Raw genomic sequence first — 18,290 nt, 5'->3', positions numbered from 1 at the left:
CCCTTCGGGGAAAAAATCCACGGATTTGTCTGATGGAAGTCCGATCGTGTGTACCAGGCTTTAGTCAACTGAGATTTACACAGCACACCCTTGACTGACAAGGCAGGAGACCTGTTTTTATCTTGCTGCAATTCATGAACACTGAGGCCCCGTACAGACGACCAAACATGTCTGCTGAAACTGGTCCGCGGACCAGTTTCAGCAGACATGTTCGGTCGTGTGTAGGCCCGAGCGGGCAGGATTCCAGCAAACATTTGCCCGCCGGGCCTTTTCCCAGCGGGCAAATATTTCCGGACTTGTTTTAAAACAGCCCGCTGGAATCCTGTCCCCTCGGACATGTTCGGTCGTCTGTACAGACCTACCGTACATGTCCGAGCACCCGCCATCCCTCGCATGCGTCGAATGACTTCGACGCATGCGTGGAAGCATTTAACTGGCAGGGCCGCCCACGTCGCCGCGTCATCGTCGCGGCGATGGCGTGGACACGCCCCGCGTATTGTTTACGCGCGGATTTCTGTATGATGGTGAGTACAGCCACCATACAGAAATCCCCGGGCATACATGTACGGTGAAAACGGTCCGGCGGACCGGTTTCATCGTACATGTATGCTCGTCTATATATAAAAGGTGCAAACGTGAGCGGCCTAGGAATGCACTTCCGGCGCCAAGGAAACCAGATGATTCAACCCGAGTGTGTTGGAGGTGGTAATAAACAGATGTGTATAGTGAAAGCAAAATATGCTGTGAAAAAGGTTATGCCAGAAGTGGTCAAATGGCACAGACTTTGTGAGCAGCTATTTTTAAAAGGGGGGTAAAGCCCTTTCAAGTATATGACAAGTAAAATCAATAAGCGTGAACCGGTGTTCAAATTGATAAAAACAGCGCTAATAAGTGGATAATCATCCAAATAAATAAATAAAATGGTGAAACCTGAATGATACTGATGGTGTGGAAGGTGATCTATAGCTGGTATAAGTGCACCTGGCACCAGATAATGCACCAAAAACTGTGGATAAATCCCAAAGATAATGGGATGTGTGCTTACCACAAAAGAACAAACCTTCAGATCAGACTGGTACTGTATGGGTTAATACTCAAGCAGGGTCATATGTGGAGACAAAAACAATAACATATTCATGGTACAGTAACGCCTGCACAACAGCCCATTAGCCAAGCTGGATGACAAGCCCCTAATGTATGCCCGTACAGTGGTTATGAATGAGTAAAACCAAATAAAAACGAGTTCACCGCCTCTCACTGGTGTCCTCCCGTCCACAGGGGCCGCGCTAGTGCTGCGGATGCGATGGTGTGCTGTGTCCTGGGTACGATTGGATGATGGTGGAGCGCAGTGGAACGCACAAAGACTTCCTGTGTAGCGCTGTGTAGCCACGCCCTGACGCGTTTCGTCACTTCCGACTTCAACTGAGGGCGTGGCTACGTGGCGCCGTCAATATCCCTTTATACCCATGTAGCGAACGGCTATTGGATGAATCATCTCTGCCTGTTGGATCTGATTGGTGCTACTTAATCCGGATGTCAGGCAGGACATCAGCCAGGGCTAATGTTGGGTTTAAAAAGAGTATATATCGGGGGAGTCTGAAATTATAAACTTTAATGTGATCAAACATATTTGACCTAATGGAATAAAAAGAGATCTGTGACCTCATTGTTAAAAAAACGTACTATTTGCTGTATTGTCTTAATAGAGCAACGTGGCAGAGTAGTACTGAGTGGGTTTATTCTATATTTTTATAAAAAAACGAGCAGAAGTATAAAATGTCAGCAAAGACTAAGAAGGAGCAGATATTTAATGGTATAATAAGCTTATTTTGTTGTTACGACGTAGAAGTAAAACTTGCTATTTTATTATTATGGAGTGATAGAGGGACGCACATGAGATTGGAGATATCCAATTACTATGGGTGGGCGTGTCTAACTACCCAAATTTACATCGCGGGGATAGCACTGACAAGCTGTGTAGGGCTAAATAGAGATTTTAAATGTGTAGTTTTATGTGAGGAGTATCATATGTATCTCACATAGGTCGCATATACTATAAGTGTGTTTTATTGACCATAAGGTGTTATCTGTTGTTTCCGATAGATAATAGTTATAAGTGCTCGCACACGGAGGTCATAGGTCATCGGGTCAGTGTTATAATAACGCTAGATCACACCCATAACTGTGCATCAATGGTTGGAAACATGTTTTAGGTCTACATACTGAATCAGCGTTCAAAGATTAATCGTGTCTATAGAGAAAACGAATGTTTCTTTTTTTCTTCTTTTTCCCATATCTTCAAACCCCAGAAGTGGCGGCTTCAAGTGTATATCACAGAAGACATTTTCCATGACCCGGATTAGTCATATCTGGCGTGTATGGGTCATATACATGTGTTTAGGCATAAGGAGATATGCGCACATATATATTTCTATAAATGAGTATTTGAAGAGAGTTGGTATAAATATAAATAAAATTAGAATAAATAGATATATCTATAGGTATAGACACATAAAAAATTCCTAAAAATACATATATAAAAAAATCAATTAATTAATTAAAAAATATATATGTATAATATTATGTAAATATATATAAAAGATATATATATAAAATAGAGAATAATGGTTTAAAATATATAAGAGAGGGGAAGTCATATCAAATAAAATTCACTCGGATGGATGTAAAAATTACATATAAAATATGTAAAAAATACCCTTGCATAAAAAAGATTGATAAAAGGATTAAAAATCACTGTATCTTTTTTATATATAAAAAACTATGTGCAAGAGGGAGCGGATATGAGAGGAGGGGGTCTTCGGTGGTCATTCATAGACCATGTAGCATATAGGAGAGAATGTCATACTGTGGAGATGGGAGGAGCCAATATCAATGATCACTAATGAAGCAGTTTATGTCCAATTCTATGTTTAACCCTTTTGGAGCCAGAGTTCCTGCTGAATATATACATTCCGTCTCACGTTTGGATAGCTCCCTGACTTGATTACAGCCCCTCCAGGGTGGTTCAAGGTGGTCTATGCCCCAAAATTTCAAGCCGGCAGGGTTCCGGTTGTGGTGTAACATAAAATGGAGTGACACATTGTGATCTTTATATCCTAATTTGATATTGGCAATGTGTTCAGCTAATCAGATTTTTAGCTTTCTTTTGGTCCTTCCAATATACATCAAGTGACAGGGACATTCGAGCATGTAAACCACATAGGTAGTATTACATGTAATAAAAGATTTTATTGGGAACTGGATGTTGTTAGACGTAGAGGTAAACGTGTCAATATAGTTCCTTAGTCTGTCAGCTTCTTTGCAAGGGAGGCATTTTTTGCAAGGAAAAAAGCCATCTTTATCCCAAAAAGTTGGGTTTTTTTTTGGAGGGGGGGTTTAATCCTGCCTGACATCCGGATTAAGTAGCACCAATCAGATCCAACAGGCAGAGATGATTCATCCAATAGCCGTTCGCTACATGGGTATAAAGGGATATTGACGGCGCCACGTAGCCACGCCCTCAGTTGAAGTCGGAAGTGACGAAACGCGTCAGGGCGTGGCTACACAGCGCTACACAGGAAGTCTTTGTGCGTTCCACTGCGCTCCACCATCATCCAATCGTACCCAGGACACAGCACACCATCGCATCCGCAGCACTAGCGCGGCCCCTGTGGACGGGAGGACACCAGTGAGAGGCGGTGAACTCGTTTTTATTTGGTTTTACTCATTCATAACCACTGTACGGGCATACATTAGGGGCTTGTCATCCAGCTTGGCTAATGGGCTGTTGTGCAGGCGTTACTGTACCATGAATATGTTATTGTTTTTGTCTCCACATATGACCCTGCTTGAGTATTAACCCATACAGTACCAGTCTGATCTGAAGGTTTGTTCTTTTGTGGTAAGCACACATCCCATTATCTTTGGGATTTATCCACAGTTTTTGGTGCATTATCTGGTGCCAGGTGCACTTATACCAGCTATAGATCACCTTCCACACCATCAGTATCATTCAGGTTTCACCATTTTATTTATTTATTTGGATGATTATCCACTTATTAGCGCTGTTTTTATCAATTTGAACACCGGTTCACGCTTATTGATTTTACTTGTCATGTATGCTCGTCTGTACGCGGCCTTACAGGTCTTCTTCCATCCCCCCAACCTGTTATTGGACAGTAAGGCTCCATGCACACTGAAGCTGATAAACTGCAGTTTATTGGCGTTTTGGCTTTTTTTTTAATAAACTGAACTCTATGTTAGCCTATGTGCCCATGCACACTTGGGCGTTTTTTAGTGTTAATGAGCTTTGGAGTTTATTGGCTTTTTTCTGAACGCCCGAAATTTGTGTTCAAAGTGCCGTTTTTTGGCGGAAAAAAACCCTGAAAAACGCTGAAAAAAGGTGCCAGCGTTTTTTAATCCATTAAAAAAAAAAAAAAAGCTGCACTGAAAAACGCTGATTAAAGCTATTGCAAACATGCTAAAAAACTTTGAAAGAGAACTTTTTAGAGCTTTTATCAGCTTCAGTGTGCATGGAGGAACAGAAGACTGTTTAACTCATCTTTCTGTCATTTTACGCTCTGTCAGTATGTCACTTTTTATCACATGACCACTGCAGTGCATCCGACTTAGACTTATTCTCCCACTTCTCCCTGATACAAAGTCAAATTCAGGTACTTACACTACATACATTGAAAAAAACAAACAAATACATTTACACTTGTATTATTTAATACAGAGCTGCATTAATGGAATATGTATAGCTCTCAGGCCCCGTACACACGGCCGAGGAACTCGACGTGCCAAACACGTCGAGTTCAGGGATGAAGCCGCCGAGGAGCTCGGCGGGCCGCCTTCTCCCATAGAACAACGAGAAAATAGAGAACATGTTCTCTATTTTCTCGTCGAGCTCCTCGGCGGCTCCATCGAGCCAAAACTGTACAGACGACAGAGTTTCTCGGCAGAATCCGGCTTTGACCGAGTTTCTCGCCGAATTCTGCCGAGAAACTCTGTCGTGTGTACGAGGCCTCATATCTGCTTGGAGTTCAGCTTTAATTTGCACTCAAAAACTTGTGAAATGGTTCCAAATGAGGCAAAACTTTACCAATCTCATCACTTACTATAAAAGGTGGTGGTTGCAACCCGAACTATCCAGAACTGTACGTATGTGATCCAGCTCATCTGCGTCTACCAAAAAAAACAGAACAAGAAAATTGTTACTGGGTGAAATAACAGTTCCTAGAATTCCATGCAGGTGGAGTATTGTCCATCTGTACTGCTGGGTCTAACCAGACACCGGTGTAAACATTAGTCTGGCAAATAGTGCATTTTCAGTGAGGACACACATTAAAATTTTGGTCCAGGTTATATTTTGGAACATCAAAGTATATCTAAACCCAAAAATACAATTGTAATAAATTGCACTTTACTAAACCTTAGATGTGGTGGCTGAGTTTCCTTTTTTTCGCCTGGTGTTTTGGTCATTAACACACTTCCTGTCATTGGGTAGCTATACTCACTCCACTGTATCCCTGGAGGAACAGTGTAGCAACCTTTGGACAGCAGCATTGTCAACTTGTGTAGAGGATGGTGTTAGATGGACTAGTATATATTTTTTACATTTTAACTATATAAACAAAAGCGGACCGCTGTAAGCACACCTGCCGGTGGGAAATGGTTTGTTTCAATTTTCTATCCTCCACTTTTGCTGGACATTTTGGTCTGTAAAGAAAGTTGAAAAATAAAAGACTTATTGGCCGATCACCAGGTAAAATAATGTTAAGGGGGCTCAGAAAAACAAAAACTGCTGTGATATATAAGAAGGCCAATATGGTGGAATGAGTCTATGGGAGGAGCCCGGAGGGTAATTAAAGCGGAGGTTCACCCAAAAATCCACTTTTTGACATTAGCTGTAGCATACTGCTAACATCTGCAGTACGCTGTTTTTTTTTTTTTTTTACTTGTACTTATCGTTATATGAGCCCTTGTTTTCTGGCTCCGAGTGGGGAATCCTGCAGGGAATGGGTGTTTCTAAGCAAAGAGGAGTTGATTGACGGCTGCTAAGGTGCGTCTTGGCCTCTGTTTAATCTTCAACTGCCATGATGTTGCACATGTGATCAGTTATGACACCAGCCATTGGATGGTTTGACAGTTTGGTTGAGAGCACAACCAATGTGACAGTTAGCATTCCCGCCATGCCAGGAATGTAACTGCTTTTTCAAACTGTTAAATTGATGGGTTTACTTCCGCTTTAAGGATGCTGGAAAGTTCATTTTGAGGGTGAACCTCCGCTTTAAGCAGCCCACTCACACATGCGCTTTGTCGGTTCATGTATGCCCCCTTTTCTTGGCAGACTGACCATACCACCAAGGCACACTTCAGGTTTATTTATGTTGTAAGTCTTGTCGCGTGTTTATGTGATCCACATCTCTCTCGGTCAAAGGACCACGACCATAAAAAATAAAAAAAGTATGACCAAAGCTTTTTTGGCCATACTTTTCTTGTGGGCTACAGGAGTACACTTACCGTATTTTTCGTGCCATAAGGCGCACCGGGTTATAAGGCGCAATATCATTGATCAACTGCTAACGGGTTTATTTTCATACATAAAGCGCACCGGGTTATAAAGCGCATTAAATTAAACAAAGCTCTGATAAGTCAAACTTTAGTCAAATCTTTATTCAGCTTTTTCACAATAACTCTCAACATTGTTCAATTGTAACACATAAAATACAAAACAATACACTGACTGACTTTTTTAGTTTATTCCTCTACCACAAATCCATCAAATTCTTCATCTTCAGTGTCTGAGTTTAACAGTTGGGCGATTTCGGCATCAAGCATGCCCGGATCCCTCTCATCATTTTCAGAGTCAGTCTCGTTGCTGTTTCTTAGCTGTTCAGTGATGATTCCGGCCTTCCTGAAAGCTCGGATGACACTGGAGACTGATACCTTCGCCCAGGCATCCACTGGCAGATAGTGGCGTAACTTGCCCGGCGTTGCCTTCCTGTCTTGGTGAATGTGTGTTCACCTTCTGTAATCCAATGCTTCCACGCAGCTCGCAATTTAACTTTAAACGACCTGTTGACACCAATATCCAACGGCTGGAGTTCTTTGGTTAATCCACCCGGAATAATGGCAAGCACCGAATTTGTTTTCTTCACTTGGGCTTTGACAGTGTCAGCCAGATGGAGTCGCAGATCAATAGGGACGGAGATTTGTGGAAAAAGCCATCCGGTCTCTTGACGTAAACCTCTCTCAGCCACTCACTCATCTTCTCCTCGTCCATCCAGCCCTTTGGGTTAGCCTTTAAAATGACGCCAACCGGAAACTTTTCTTTTGGCAAAGTCTTCCTCTTGAAAATTACCATGGGTGGTAGTTTTTGGCCATTAGCCTGGCAACCGAGAACTACAGTAAAGGATGACTTCTCGTTTCCTGTAGTGCGTATAGATACCGTACTAGTCCCAGTTTACTCAACAGTATGGTTTACGGGGATATCAAAGGTGAGGGGGACCTCGTCCATGTTGGTGATGTGTTCTGGCCGGATCTTCTTTTCATTGATCTTGTTCGTGCAGTAGGTGCGGAAAATGGACAGCTTTTCTTCGTAATCCTTTGGCAGTTGCTGTGAGATAGTAGTTCTTGTGCGGATGGAGGGATTACGCCTTTTCATAAAACGAAAGCACCAAGAGGGACCTCCTCGAAAGCCGTTGATCTCCCATGTCGCGTGCGATCGCTGTTGCTTTGAGTCAAATAGAGACCGTAGAGACGCTTCTACCTGCGGTTCTCTGTTCAATAACCGACTGTTCAATTTTGTCCTCCAACTGTGGCCATCTCGCTTTGTTCCCTCGGAAACTCAGTTTGGTCTTCTTTACCTGGCGCAGGGCGTCTTCTTGCTTCCTCCACTTCCGTACCATTGATTCATTAATGTTGAATTCTCCCGCAGCTGCTCTATTTCCATGTTGTACTGCGTGACTGATAGCGTTAAGTTTGAAATCTGCTTCGTAAGCATGTCTCTTAACAGGAGCCATTTTTGGGGCAGCAGGTATAGAAAATTAATGAATGAATGAATGCACACACCTCCTGACTACGATGGCCGTAATGCTCAATCCAAGCAGCTTCGTAGCTTACCAAGGCTGTGCTAAAACATGTTGACAGATTTTTGAGCGCCGTGTACCACATAAAAACGGTTCTAGGACAGAAAGCACAACCATACATTAGGCCCACCGCATTTTAAGGCGCACTGTCGATTTTTGAGAAAATTAAAAGGATTTTAAGTGCGCCTTATCGTCCGAAAAATACGGTACTTTTTTTCTCCTGTGAACTAGAGTCAGCTTATAGTGCAATATTGCTCAATATTAGCAGAGCCGTACCAGGTTCAGGAAGGATCTGACAATATCGTTGGGGTCCACCCTGCTACCTAATTGACAGCTGGCTCCACCTTTCAGCACATTACAGAGCGAAAGCCAGCTGTACCAACCTCCCCTCCAGGACTGGTGCTGCAGTGTGCACTGGAGGAGCAGAGTGGAGAGCAGTGACTGACAGTCATGGCTCTCCAGGTAGAGCAGACGGAGAGCTGAGTGATCAGTGGTCATGAGATCGCTTAGTTCTTAATATTAGAGTCAGTGTGGGAGAGATGCAGCAACACACAGATCCTTGTTCCATTCTAGTTTGGTCAGTTTGCATCTTCTGTCCATCAAACTTACAGGACAGGACTAAGCAGACTGGGTCAGAATGATATTCATACCGTGTCCACATTCCGAAAGTCGATCCTCTGATCTTCCTCCTCTTCCTCCTCCTCTTCTTCCTCTGTGCTGTACTCTTCCATCACCTCTCCACTGGCAAAATGGATTATCCTTCTGGGGAGTCTCTTCTTCTCCGTGTCTGCCAGCTCCTCTTCCTTCTGTCAGATAAATGCACATAGACACTGAGATTGGAGGCCAATATATTTCAATATTATAGGTCACCAAGTTTGAAAAGCAAAAATACCTTTATCCAACACTCCTTTAGATCTACCACTAACTATGTAGTGCAAGCGACTGCCCAATATGCTACAAACTGAATAGATTGATTGACCGCATACTACATACAAATTTAGGTAAATTTTAAAGAAATTGTGCCGAGATTATTCAATTAAATTGTATAGTGTATGGCCAGTTTAGGGGGTTACCAAATGCACCACAACCTGATTGTACAATCACATCTGTGATAAATCTACAAATGAGCACTTGCAAACAATCAATTAATCACAGAATAAAATATCAAACAAGTCAACACACATGGTATTCTTCTGGACAGTTAGATGGACTGAAAATAATGAAAGTATAATCTATCAGTCATAGATCTTACGATGGACATATATTGATCATTCAATGCAGCTAAACTGAACACATTAAATTCAAATCATAAACCAAAATTCACATTATTTGATCAATTCGCTATCGACAAATTTTGCCAAGTCTATTGGCTGTGGCGGATATTTCCTGATTGTTTCTGGACAGGCAAAAAAAATATCTGCATGCAGGTAAAGAACCAATCAGAACACAGATTTATTTGATTGATTGTACAGATTTACAATAGCTCTCATTTTCAGTCAATCACAAAGTGCAAAACGATACAGTATGGTCCGGAGTCACATACATTGGCGCAAATTTATGCCAGCGTAGTGTATCTAATATACGCTACGCCGACGTCGCGCAGAGAGACAAGCACCGAATTCACAAAGCACTTGCCTCCCACACTGCGCTGGGTTCCCTCGGCGTAAGCCGTCGTAGGTGGAAGTGGGCGTTAGCCATGCTAATGATGCGTGACCCCATGCAAATGATGGGCTGAGTACAATAAGTTACTTAAAACGAACGACGCATGCGCCGTCCCGTGGACGTATCCCAGTGCGCATGCTCAGAATCACGTCGGAACTACTCCCTAAGATACAACGGATCACTGCCTATGACGTGAACGTAACCTACGCCGAGCCCTATTCACGTACTACGTAAACGGCGTAAAATACGACGGCTGTGTTCCCTGGTCCATACCTTTGCATGGGTTGCGCCTCATATATTGGAAATAACTTTATGCCGGACGTACGTTCGTGAATCGGCGTATCTCCCTCATTTGCATATGTGCATAGAAAAATCAATAGGAGCGGCAAATGCGCCCAGCGTAAATATGCGCCCACAATACGACGGCGTAGGCAAGTAGGCGTAGGCGTAGGCGTATCTCAGGATGTGGGCAAGGCGCATAGATACGACGGCGCATAAATACACTTACGTGGCGTATCTCGAGGTACGTCGGCGTAAGTGCTTTGTGAACCTGGGCCTATGTGCTTTGTTGTTCCATAATGTCAATGGAAATCACACCCCAAAATCACCAAAAGTAGTACAGAAACTACTTTTGGGAATCAGTGTGTAACCAGGGCTTAGTCACCATTCACATCGAAGCAATTTGACATGTCAAATTGCATGGAAAAAAAAAAAAAATCGCAGTCTGTTGCCGGCAAAGACACTGTCCCAATTGATGCAACGCCTACTTTGTGGCACCGCACCGATTTGCAAAAGTAGTTCCTGCACTATTTTTGGCAATTTAAATAGCCATCTATGCATGAGAACCCGCACAGATGTTTTTCACATCGCCCCGCACTCGCACTGAAATGCAGGTTTGAAAACGTGCGAATTCAGCTGAATTTAAAACCCGCCTTTAGTGTAAACGTGGGCTGAAAGCTGATCTCCAGGTATGATCATAAAGCAGAGTGCCACCCAAAAAAGAGATTTTTAATACAGCTTACCTGTAAAATCTTTTTCTTGGAGTACATCACGGGACACAGAGCGGCATTCATTACTATATGGGTTATATGGAGTACCTTCAGGTGTAGACACTGGCAATCTCAAACAGGAAATGCCCCTCCCTATATAACCCCCTCCCATAGGAGGAGTACCTCAGTTTTGTAGCAAGCAGTATGCCTCCCAAAATGGTCCTCAAAAAAGAGGGGTGGGAGCTCTGTGTCCCGTGATGTACTCCAAGAAAAAGATTTTACAGGTAAGCTGTATTAAAAATCTCTTTTTCTTTATCGTACATCACGGGACACAGAGCGGCATTCATTACTATATGGGATGTCCCAAAGCAATGCTTACAATGAGGGGAGGGAGAACATCTCCAAGACAAAAGGATTTAATTTAGAGATATACTCAAATCATAATAAATCCAACTTAGTTGAGAAAAATAATTTTTAAATTTTAAATTTAACTCAAAAAAGAGGAGCCCCCGGAATCCGAGGGTCTCAAACTGCAGCCTGCAGCACTGCCTGCCCGAAGGCAGTATCAGTATTCCTTCTTACGTCCAACTTGTAGAATTTTGTAAACGTGTGGACAGAAGACCAGGTTGCCGCCTTGCAAACTTGAGCCATAGAGATCTGGTGGTGTGCTGCCCAGGAGGCGCCCATGGCTCTAGTAGAATGAGCCTTTAATGATACTGGAGGAGGCAACCCTTTCAAGCCGTAGGCCTGAGTGATTAATTGCTTAATCCACCTAGAAATGGTGGACTTTGCAGCTGCCTGCCCCTTCTTGGGCCCATCCGGTAGAATGAACAGCACATCTGTTTTCCGGATCTTCTTTGTAGCTTTAAGATAGGCCTTCATGGCCCTGACAATATCCAAGGTATGCAGCAACCCTTCCTTTCTGGAAGTAGGTTTAGGGAAGAAGGATGGTAATACCAAATCCTGGTTCAAATGAAAACTGGATATGACCTTCGGTAGGAAGGAAGGATGAGGGCGGAGAACGACCCTGTCCTTATGAAAAACAAGATATGGTTCCTTACAGGATAAGGCCGCCAGCTCCGAAACTCTTCTTGCGGAAACTATGGCAACCAAAAATACTAACTTCCTTGTCAGTAGAACCAAAGGAATATCAGCCAACGGCTCAAACGGTTGTTTCTGTAAACTTGACAGAACAAGATTTAAATCCCACGGACAAAGCGGGGATTTAACTGGAGGTCTAATACGTAAGACCCCTTGAAGGAAGGTCTTAACCAGCGAGTGGGTGGCCAGCGGCCGCTGAAACCACACTGACAGAGCAGAAATCTGTCCTTTGATTGTGCTTAATGCCAATCCTTTATCCACTCCTAGCTGGAGAAAACTTAATACTCTATCGATGGTAAATTTGCGAGAAAGCCATCGCTTGGACTCACACCAGCCTACATAGGCCTTCCAGACCCTGTAATAAATCACCCTAGAGACCGGTTTCCTGGCTCTGATTAGGGTAGAGATTACTTTCTGAGACAGACCTCTACCCCTGAGAATCAGGGATTCAGCTTCCAGGCCGTCAAATTTAGATGCCGTAAGGCAGGGTGGAGGATCGGACCTTGCGATAGCAGGTCTGGCCGTAGAGGAAGAGTCCAAGGGTCTCCCACTACCATCCTTAAGATTAGTGAGTACCATGCCCTTCTGGGCCATGCTGGAGCTACCAGGATGACTGGTATGTGCTCCACCCGGATCCTGCGCAGCAGGCGGGGTAGTAACTGGAGCGGGGGAAACGCATAAAGAAGTTTGAACTGATGCCAAGGGCAAACCAACGCATCGGTTCCGCAGGCCATCGGATCCCTTGAGCGGGATATGAACCTGTCTAGTTTCTTGTTGAGTCTCGATGCCATGATATCCACGTCCGGCACTCCCCATCTTTGGCAGAGTGCTTGAAAGACTTGTGGATGCAGAGACCATTCCCCCGGCCATAGAGTCTGGCGGCTTAAGAAGTCCGCCTGAAAGTTGTCCACTCCTGGAATGAATATTGCCGATATGCAGGGCACATGAGCCTCTGCCCATAGGAGAATCAAGCTCACCTCTCTCTGAGCGGCTTGACTCCTGGTTCCCCCTTGGTGATTTATGTATGCCACGGCCGTGGCATTGTCTGATTGAATTCTCACCGGGAACCCCTGCAATTTTGACGTCCAAGCCCTGAGGGCTAGTCGAGCAGCTCTGAGCTCCAAGATGTTGATGGGCAACTGCTTCTCTGGCTTTGCCCAAGTACCTTGGCGAGTGCAACCATCCAAAATTGCTCCCCAGCCCGTCAGGCTGGCGTCTGTGGTCACTATCTTCCAAGCCACTGGGCTGAAAGACTTCCCTTTCAGTAGATTCTGAGGGTCTAACCACCAACACAGACTTTGTCGGACTCTTGATGAGAGTGGCAACGGGATATCCAAGGCCTGTGGCCTTCTGCTCCATGCTGACAGGATGGCTGCCTGTAGGATGCGAGTGTGGCTCTGGGCGTATGGTACCGCCTCGAATGTGGCCACCATCTTGCCTAGTAACCTCATACATAGGCGAATAGTCGGTTCTTTCTTGCTTAGAACCAGTAGGATTAATTCCTTGATGGCTTTTACCTTCCTCAGAGGTAGGAACACTCCTTGTTGTTCTGTGTCTAATCTCATGCCGAGATATTCCAACTGCCTTGTGGGCTGGAAAGCTGACTTTTCTCGATTTAGGACCCAGCCGAACCTCTCGAGGTATTGGACCGTGAGGGCCACTGCTCGCTCCAAGCCGGGAGACGAGTGGTCTATGACTAGGAGGTCGTCCAGGTATGCTAGGATCGTGACCCCTTGGATCCTTAGCTTGGCTAGGATCGGAGCTAGGACCTTCGTGAACACCCGGGGGGCCGTAGCCAACCCGAAGGGAAGCGCCACGAATTGGAAGTGACGCGAAGCCACCATGAAGCGTAGATATCTTTGATTTGGCTGATAAATTGGAACATGAAGGTAGGCATCCTTTATGTCTATGGACGCCATGAAGTCGTCCTTCTGGAGTGTGGCAGCTGCTGACCGCACGGATTCCATCCGAAATGAGCGGATCTTTAGATATGCATTTACCATCTTTAGGTCCAAAATTGGCCTGACATCTCCATTGGGGATGATGAATAGGTTGGAGTAGAAACCCAGCCCCTGTTCCAGGCTGGCCGGAATCCGAGGCGGATCGTTTGGAATCCTCGACTCCTGGAAATGAGGAGGAGGAAACCTTAGGAAATCTAATTTGTAGCCTGTGGCCACGGAAGACCGTACCCACTCGTCGGGAATGCTGGCTTCCCAAATCTCTGAAAAGAGTCACAGCCTTCCCCCCACCTTCGTGGGTGGGGGCGCCCCTTCATAAGGTTGGCTTGGGGGCTGGTTTTGCTGGTTTGCGAAACCACTGCCTTTTGCCTCTAACAGCCTGTCCTTGTGATTTGCTGTTGAAGCCGAAGTTTGCTTTTGCAGGAGGCCGTCGATACTGCTTGGCATTAGAGGGCCCCTGCCCAGGGGAATACTGTCGTTTAAACGCAGGCCCCTGAACCTTCTTCTTAGTTGGCAAGAGAGTACTCTTGCCGTTTGAAATGGTCTGAATGTATTTATCTAGGTCTTCTCCGAAGAGTCGTCCTCCATGGAAGGGGAACCCTACCAGGAGCTTCTTGCATGGGGGCTCAGCCTCCCAGCTTTTTAACCATAAGAGTCTTCTCATATGGATAAGGGATAACGATAAACGTGACGCTTGCTGGATAGAATCCTTGATTGCGTCTACCGTAAAACATATGGCCTTAGGGACATCCGAAAATTCTTCTGCCTGCTGGGCAGGAATAAGTTTAAGCATCTGCTTAAATTGATCCGATAATGCTTGAGCGACCCCAATCGCAGCCACAGCTGGCTGTACTACTGCCCCTGCAGTAGTGAAGGAGTTCTTAAGTAGTGCTTCCAAGCGCTTATCAACTGGATCCTTGAACACCTGTATGTTTTCTACAGGGCATGTTAACGATTTGTTAACACATGAGATGGCTGCGTCCACTGCAGGAGTAGCCCATCTTTTGGAAAATTTTTCTTCCATAGGATATAGGACAGAGAACTTCTTAGGTGGTAAGAAGATCTTATCTGGCTTGTTCCAATCTTGGAACAAAACTCCCTCTAATAGAGGATGGATCGGAAACACAGCATTGCTTTGAGGCGCCCTCAGTGAACCCAAAGCTGAAACCGTCGATACCTGGAGATCTGGTACTGGCAAGTTGAATGCCCTATGGACCAAGTCCGACAATCCTTGAATCCACCAGCTCTCCCTCAGGGAGACTGCCCCAGACTCCTCTGTATCCGGATCTTCGATCCCTGAACCTACTTGGTCCTTGTCCAAGAGGTCGTCCAATTCCCCTGAGGAAAGGACCTCCTCTTCTGAGGGTCCGCGCTCGGGCGACGGAGATCTATTCCGCTTACTGCCCCGCATAGCTGCGGCTATCATTTTACCCATGCTTTTCTGCATCTCTTTTAAAGAGGTGAGTAATACCTCCTCCGTGACCATCTTAGGGTTGGACTGACCCGCGTCAGCTCCAGCCCCAGATCCCGATGGCCCCAAGGCTCCCTGTGGGGAAAGCAGCGGCATAGCATTGTCCGAGACCTCAGACTCTCTGGGGGAATCCCCACCTCTTGTACCCTTGTTTTTTGATGCCATGGTACAATACCGAGGTACACCTGCTACTTATTGGTACCTGGGACTTATAAATAGTTAAATGCCCAAACACCTGTTTGGGGGATAAAAAATGCTTCCTCTCCCCTAGATGACACTTCTCTTTTTTTTTTTTTTTTTCAAAAAAAAATCTTTTTTTTTTTTTTTTTTTCAAATCTAGGAAAGAAAAAACATTCTGTCCCCCTGAGTAGTATTGCAAGAAAAACTATGAGATGGAAAAGAAACAGCCTATTCCTAGGCTTGAAAACAGTCTTTCTGAAGACTGCAATATTCTTTCTGGCCACTGTGTGTCCTCGGCGCCCCGTGCTTGCCGTTCTGGTCTTTCCTCCTCAGTTCCAAAGTATTGAATGAGCTATATGGAACAAACAAGGAAGGGCCGCCCCTTCCTTAAGCCACTGACCCGCCCTTCCCCCCCAGCAATCTCAAACAGGAAATGCCCCTCCCGACAGGGGGGGGGTGGGGTTGGGAGGAAGGGACTTCTCTGCTCCAGCAAACTGCAGCCATGAGGAGGTCAGCGTTTTGCCTGCTTTGCAGGCCGTGAGGAGGAAGACTGAATGGAGCATCGCCTGGAGGCTTGCAGGTAAGCACAGCTCTCTGACACACACATATATTTTTATATAACACAGGCCCCACTCAATGCTTTTCCAACACTACAAGGGAGGTCACATCTTATGGGGAATAATACATATAGAGCCATCCTATCTTTATGATATGTGACTAGTTTGCCAGATGCAGTGCATAACTTTAGGCATGTCCCCTGTGACCCCCCAGAAAAAACCTGCTAAGAACCAAGTTCCGCAAGTTTTCCCCTCACTTACCTGCTCCATGCCGCAGGACTTTGCCAAGCAAGAGGCCCAATCTTCCCCCATCTCGGTGGGGATGTCTAGACCTTCAGGCCCTGGGTTCCTATGAAGGATCCACTGTCCTGGGCCCATATAGCACTCTGGCAACAGAAACATTAGGCACCCAAAGGTTTCTAAGTTCTGGGCCCAGGGTCCAGCTCTCTAAAAAGAAAAGCATTATGGGCTATACCCCAAGGGTTTGGGGTCCGGTTACTGACCACTTTAGCGCTGAGGCTTTTTTGGACAGAACCGGTTAGCTCACCTAATCCCAAGGATGTGGAGGCAAGCTAAACCATGACTAACACCTAAGACACTGGCGGAAAAACTGAGGTACTCCTCCTATGGGAGGGGGTTATATAGGGAGGGGCATTTCCTGTTTGAGATTGCCAGTGTCTACACCTGAAGGTACTCCATATAACCCATATAGTAATGAATGCCGCTCTGTGTCCCGTGATGTACGATAAAGAAAGTGGAAGCTCCCCTCATCAATTTCCTCCCCTCCTTTGGTGCCACATTTATCACCTTTTGGAGGGGGGGGCTTTTTGGGGAGCGGATACCAGTCAAAAACAGGTATCCGCTCCCACTTCCGCGTAAGGGCGCCCCTGCAACCTATGTAATTTCCCCCCGCTGCCTTCTGGGAGACACACACACACAGGTCCTATAAGACAACGGGACCATTCAGAAAGCGCAGCGCGACTCATGCATGCACAGTAGGAAACCTCAAGGCTTCACTTCCTGTTTCCCTTAGTAAGGATGCCTGCGCCTGCACCCAGAGCCAATGGATGGCTCGGCTTCGGGTGCTGACATCGCAGGCACCCTGGACAGGCAAGTGTCATAGCTGCTGACTTAAAAATGTTCCCCCCAGGCTGGAACTTCGCTTTGGAGGCCTTGTTCACACATGGCACACTACAGTATACACCTGTAGTGCCTGGTTACTAGCTCTGACCAGGCTGATTTGTTTAAACTTGGGTCTCTGTCTCAGCTTGGCTGTGCTGTGGGCTCATTCTGTCGCTTCTGGGGTGCTGATTCCACCCCAGGACAACAGGTGGCAGCAGTGGAGTCGAGGTTTAGGTGCTTTTCCCCAGCAGCCTATCAGGAGGGGTTTTCCTCGCTGTGCATGCTGGGTGAGGGTAATTATGGGGCAGACACCATTGACCTGGGTCTTCTTCCAATGTGGCACCCACCTTTAGGGTGACCACATCACTGAGCCCTGGCGAAATGGCCTTCCAGACCGGGGGGGCGCGTGCCACGTGGTGTTCCTGGTTCCAGGACCACGTTGAGACTCAGCGAGACTGCACGGACACAGCCGATGCTCCCAATCTGCATATCTGTCCATACGGGTGTGTGTCCCTGATTGCAGACAGTATGAGAATGGAGATCGGGACCCGCACCCACAAAGATTTGGGAGCATCGGCTGTATCCATGCCGATCAGGGGCGGACTGACAACTCATGGGGCCCCCGGGTAATAGGAGATTATGGGGCCCCCGGGCAATAGGAGATTATGGGGCCACACAGTACTGTATACACACACATATAAAGTATACATACACAGACACACAATATACACACAGTATACATACACACACTGAGAAGGTACTGGAGAGGCGGGGCAGCTATAATCTTGGGATTTTTAGACCAAAAAGATGTCGGTAAGGGACATTTCAGGGACAGATGTAAACAAAACACAGATTTTTACATACTGTCCCTGGTTTTACTGAGGCTGGCCACCCTGATCGGGCCCCCTAGTGGCATGGGGCACTCGGCTGTGCCCGAGAGCCCGAATGGTCAGTCCGCCCCTGGTCCCGATTGACATCATCCGCCGTCAGCTGGAGTCGGGGAATACACTTTTACAAACTGTCAACTTTCAGACAACTGTCTCTGTGATAAAAGTTCATCTAATCCCTTGCTGGGCCTGCTGTCCAATAGGGTTCTTAGCTTGACTGCAAAAGAAAAGAAGCAAAGAGCAATTCATAAAAGGTACACCTGCGCCTAA

The 18,290-nt window shown here is 45.8% G+C and overlaps 1 protein-coding gene across 3 annotated transcripts in view; it reads right to left on the bottom strand.

Moving 5' to 3' along the window:
- Window positions 1-18,290, bottom strand: part of FAM177B (family with sequence similarity 177 member B) — a 53,123-nt gene that overhangs the window by 10,881 nt on the left and 23,952 nt on the right. For all 3 annotated transcript variants that reach the window (XM_040351370.1, XM_040351368.1, XM_040351369.1), the window contains 2 exons: window positions 8,744-8,899; window positions 5,121-5,187 (listed from right to left, as the gene is read on the bottom strand). In XM_040351370.1, coding sequence (XP_040207304.1) covers window positions 5,121-5,187; window positions 8,744-8,899 — 223 coding nt within the window. The remainder of the gene's footprint in view (window positions 1-5,120; window positions 5,188-8,743; window positions 8,900-18,290) is intronic.

The sequence above is a fragment of the Rana temporaria genome, chromosome 4 (assembly GCF_905171775.1).
Source record: "Rana temporaria chromosome 4, aRanTem1.1, whole genome shotgun sequence".
NCBI classification, from domain to species: Eukaryota; Metazoa; Chordata; class Amphibia; order Anura; family Ranidae; genus Rana; species Rana temporaria.
Note: the sequence above shows the minus strand (reverse complement) of the source record. Positions and strands in the feature narration are given on the sequence as shown.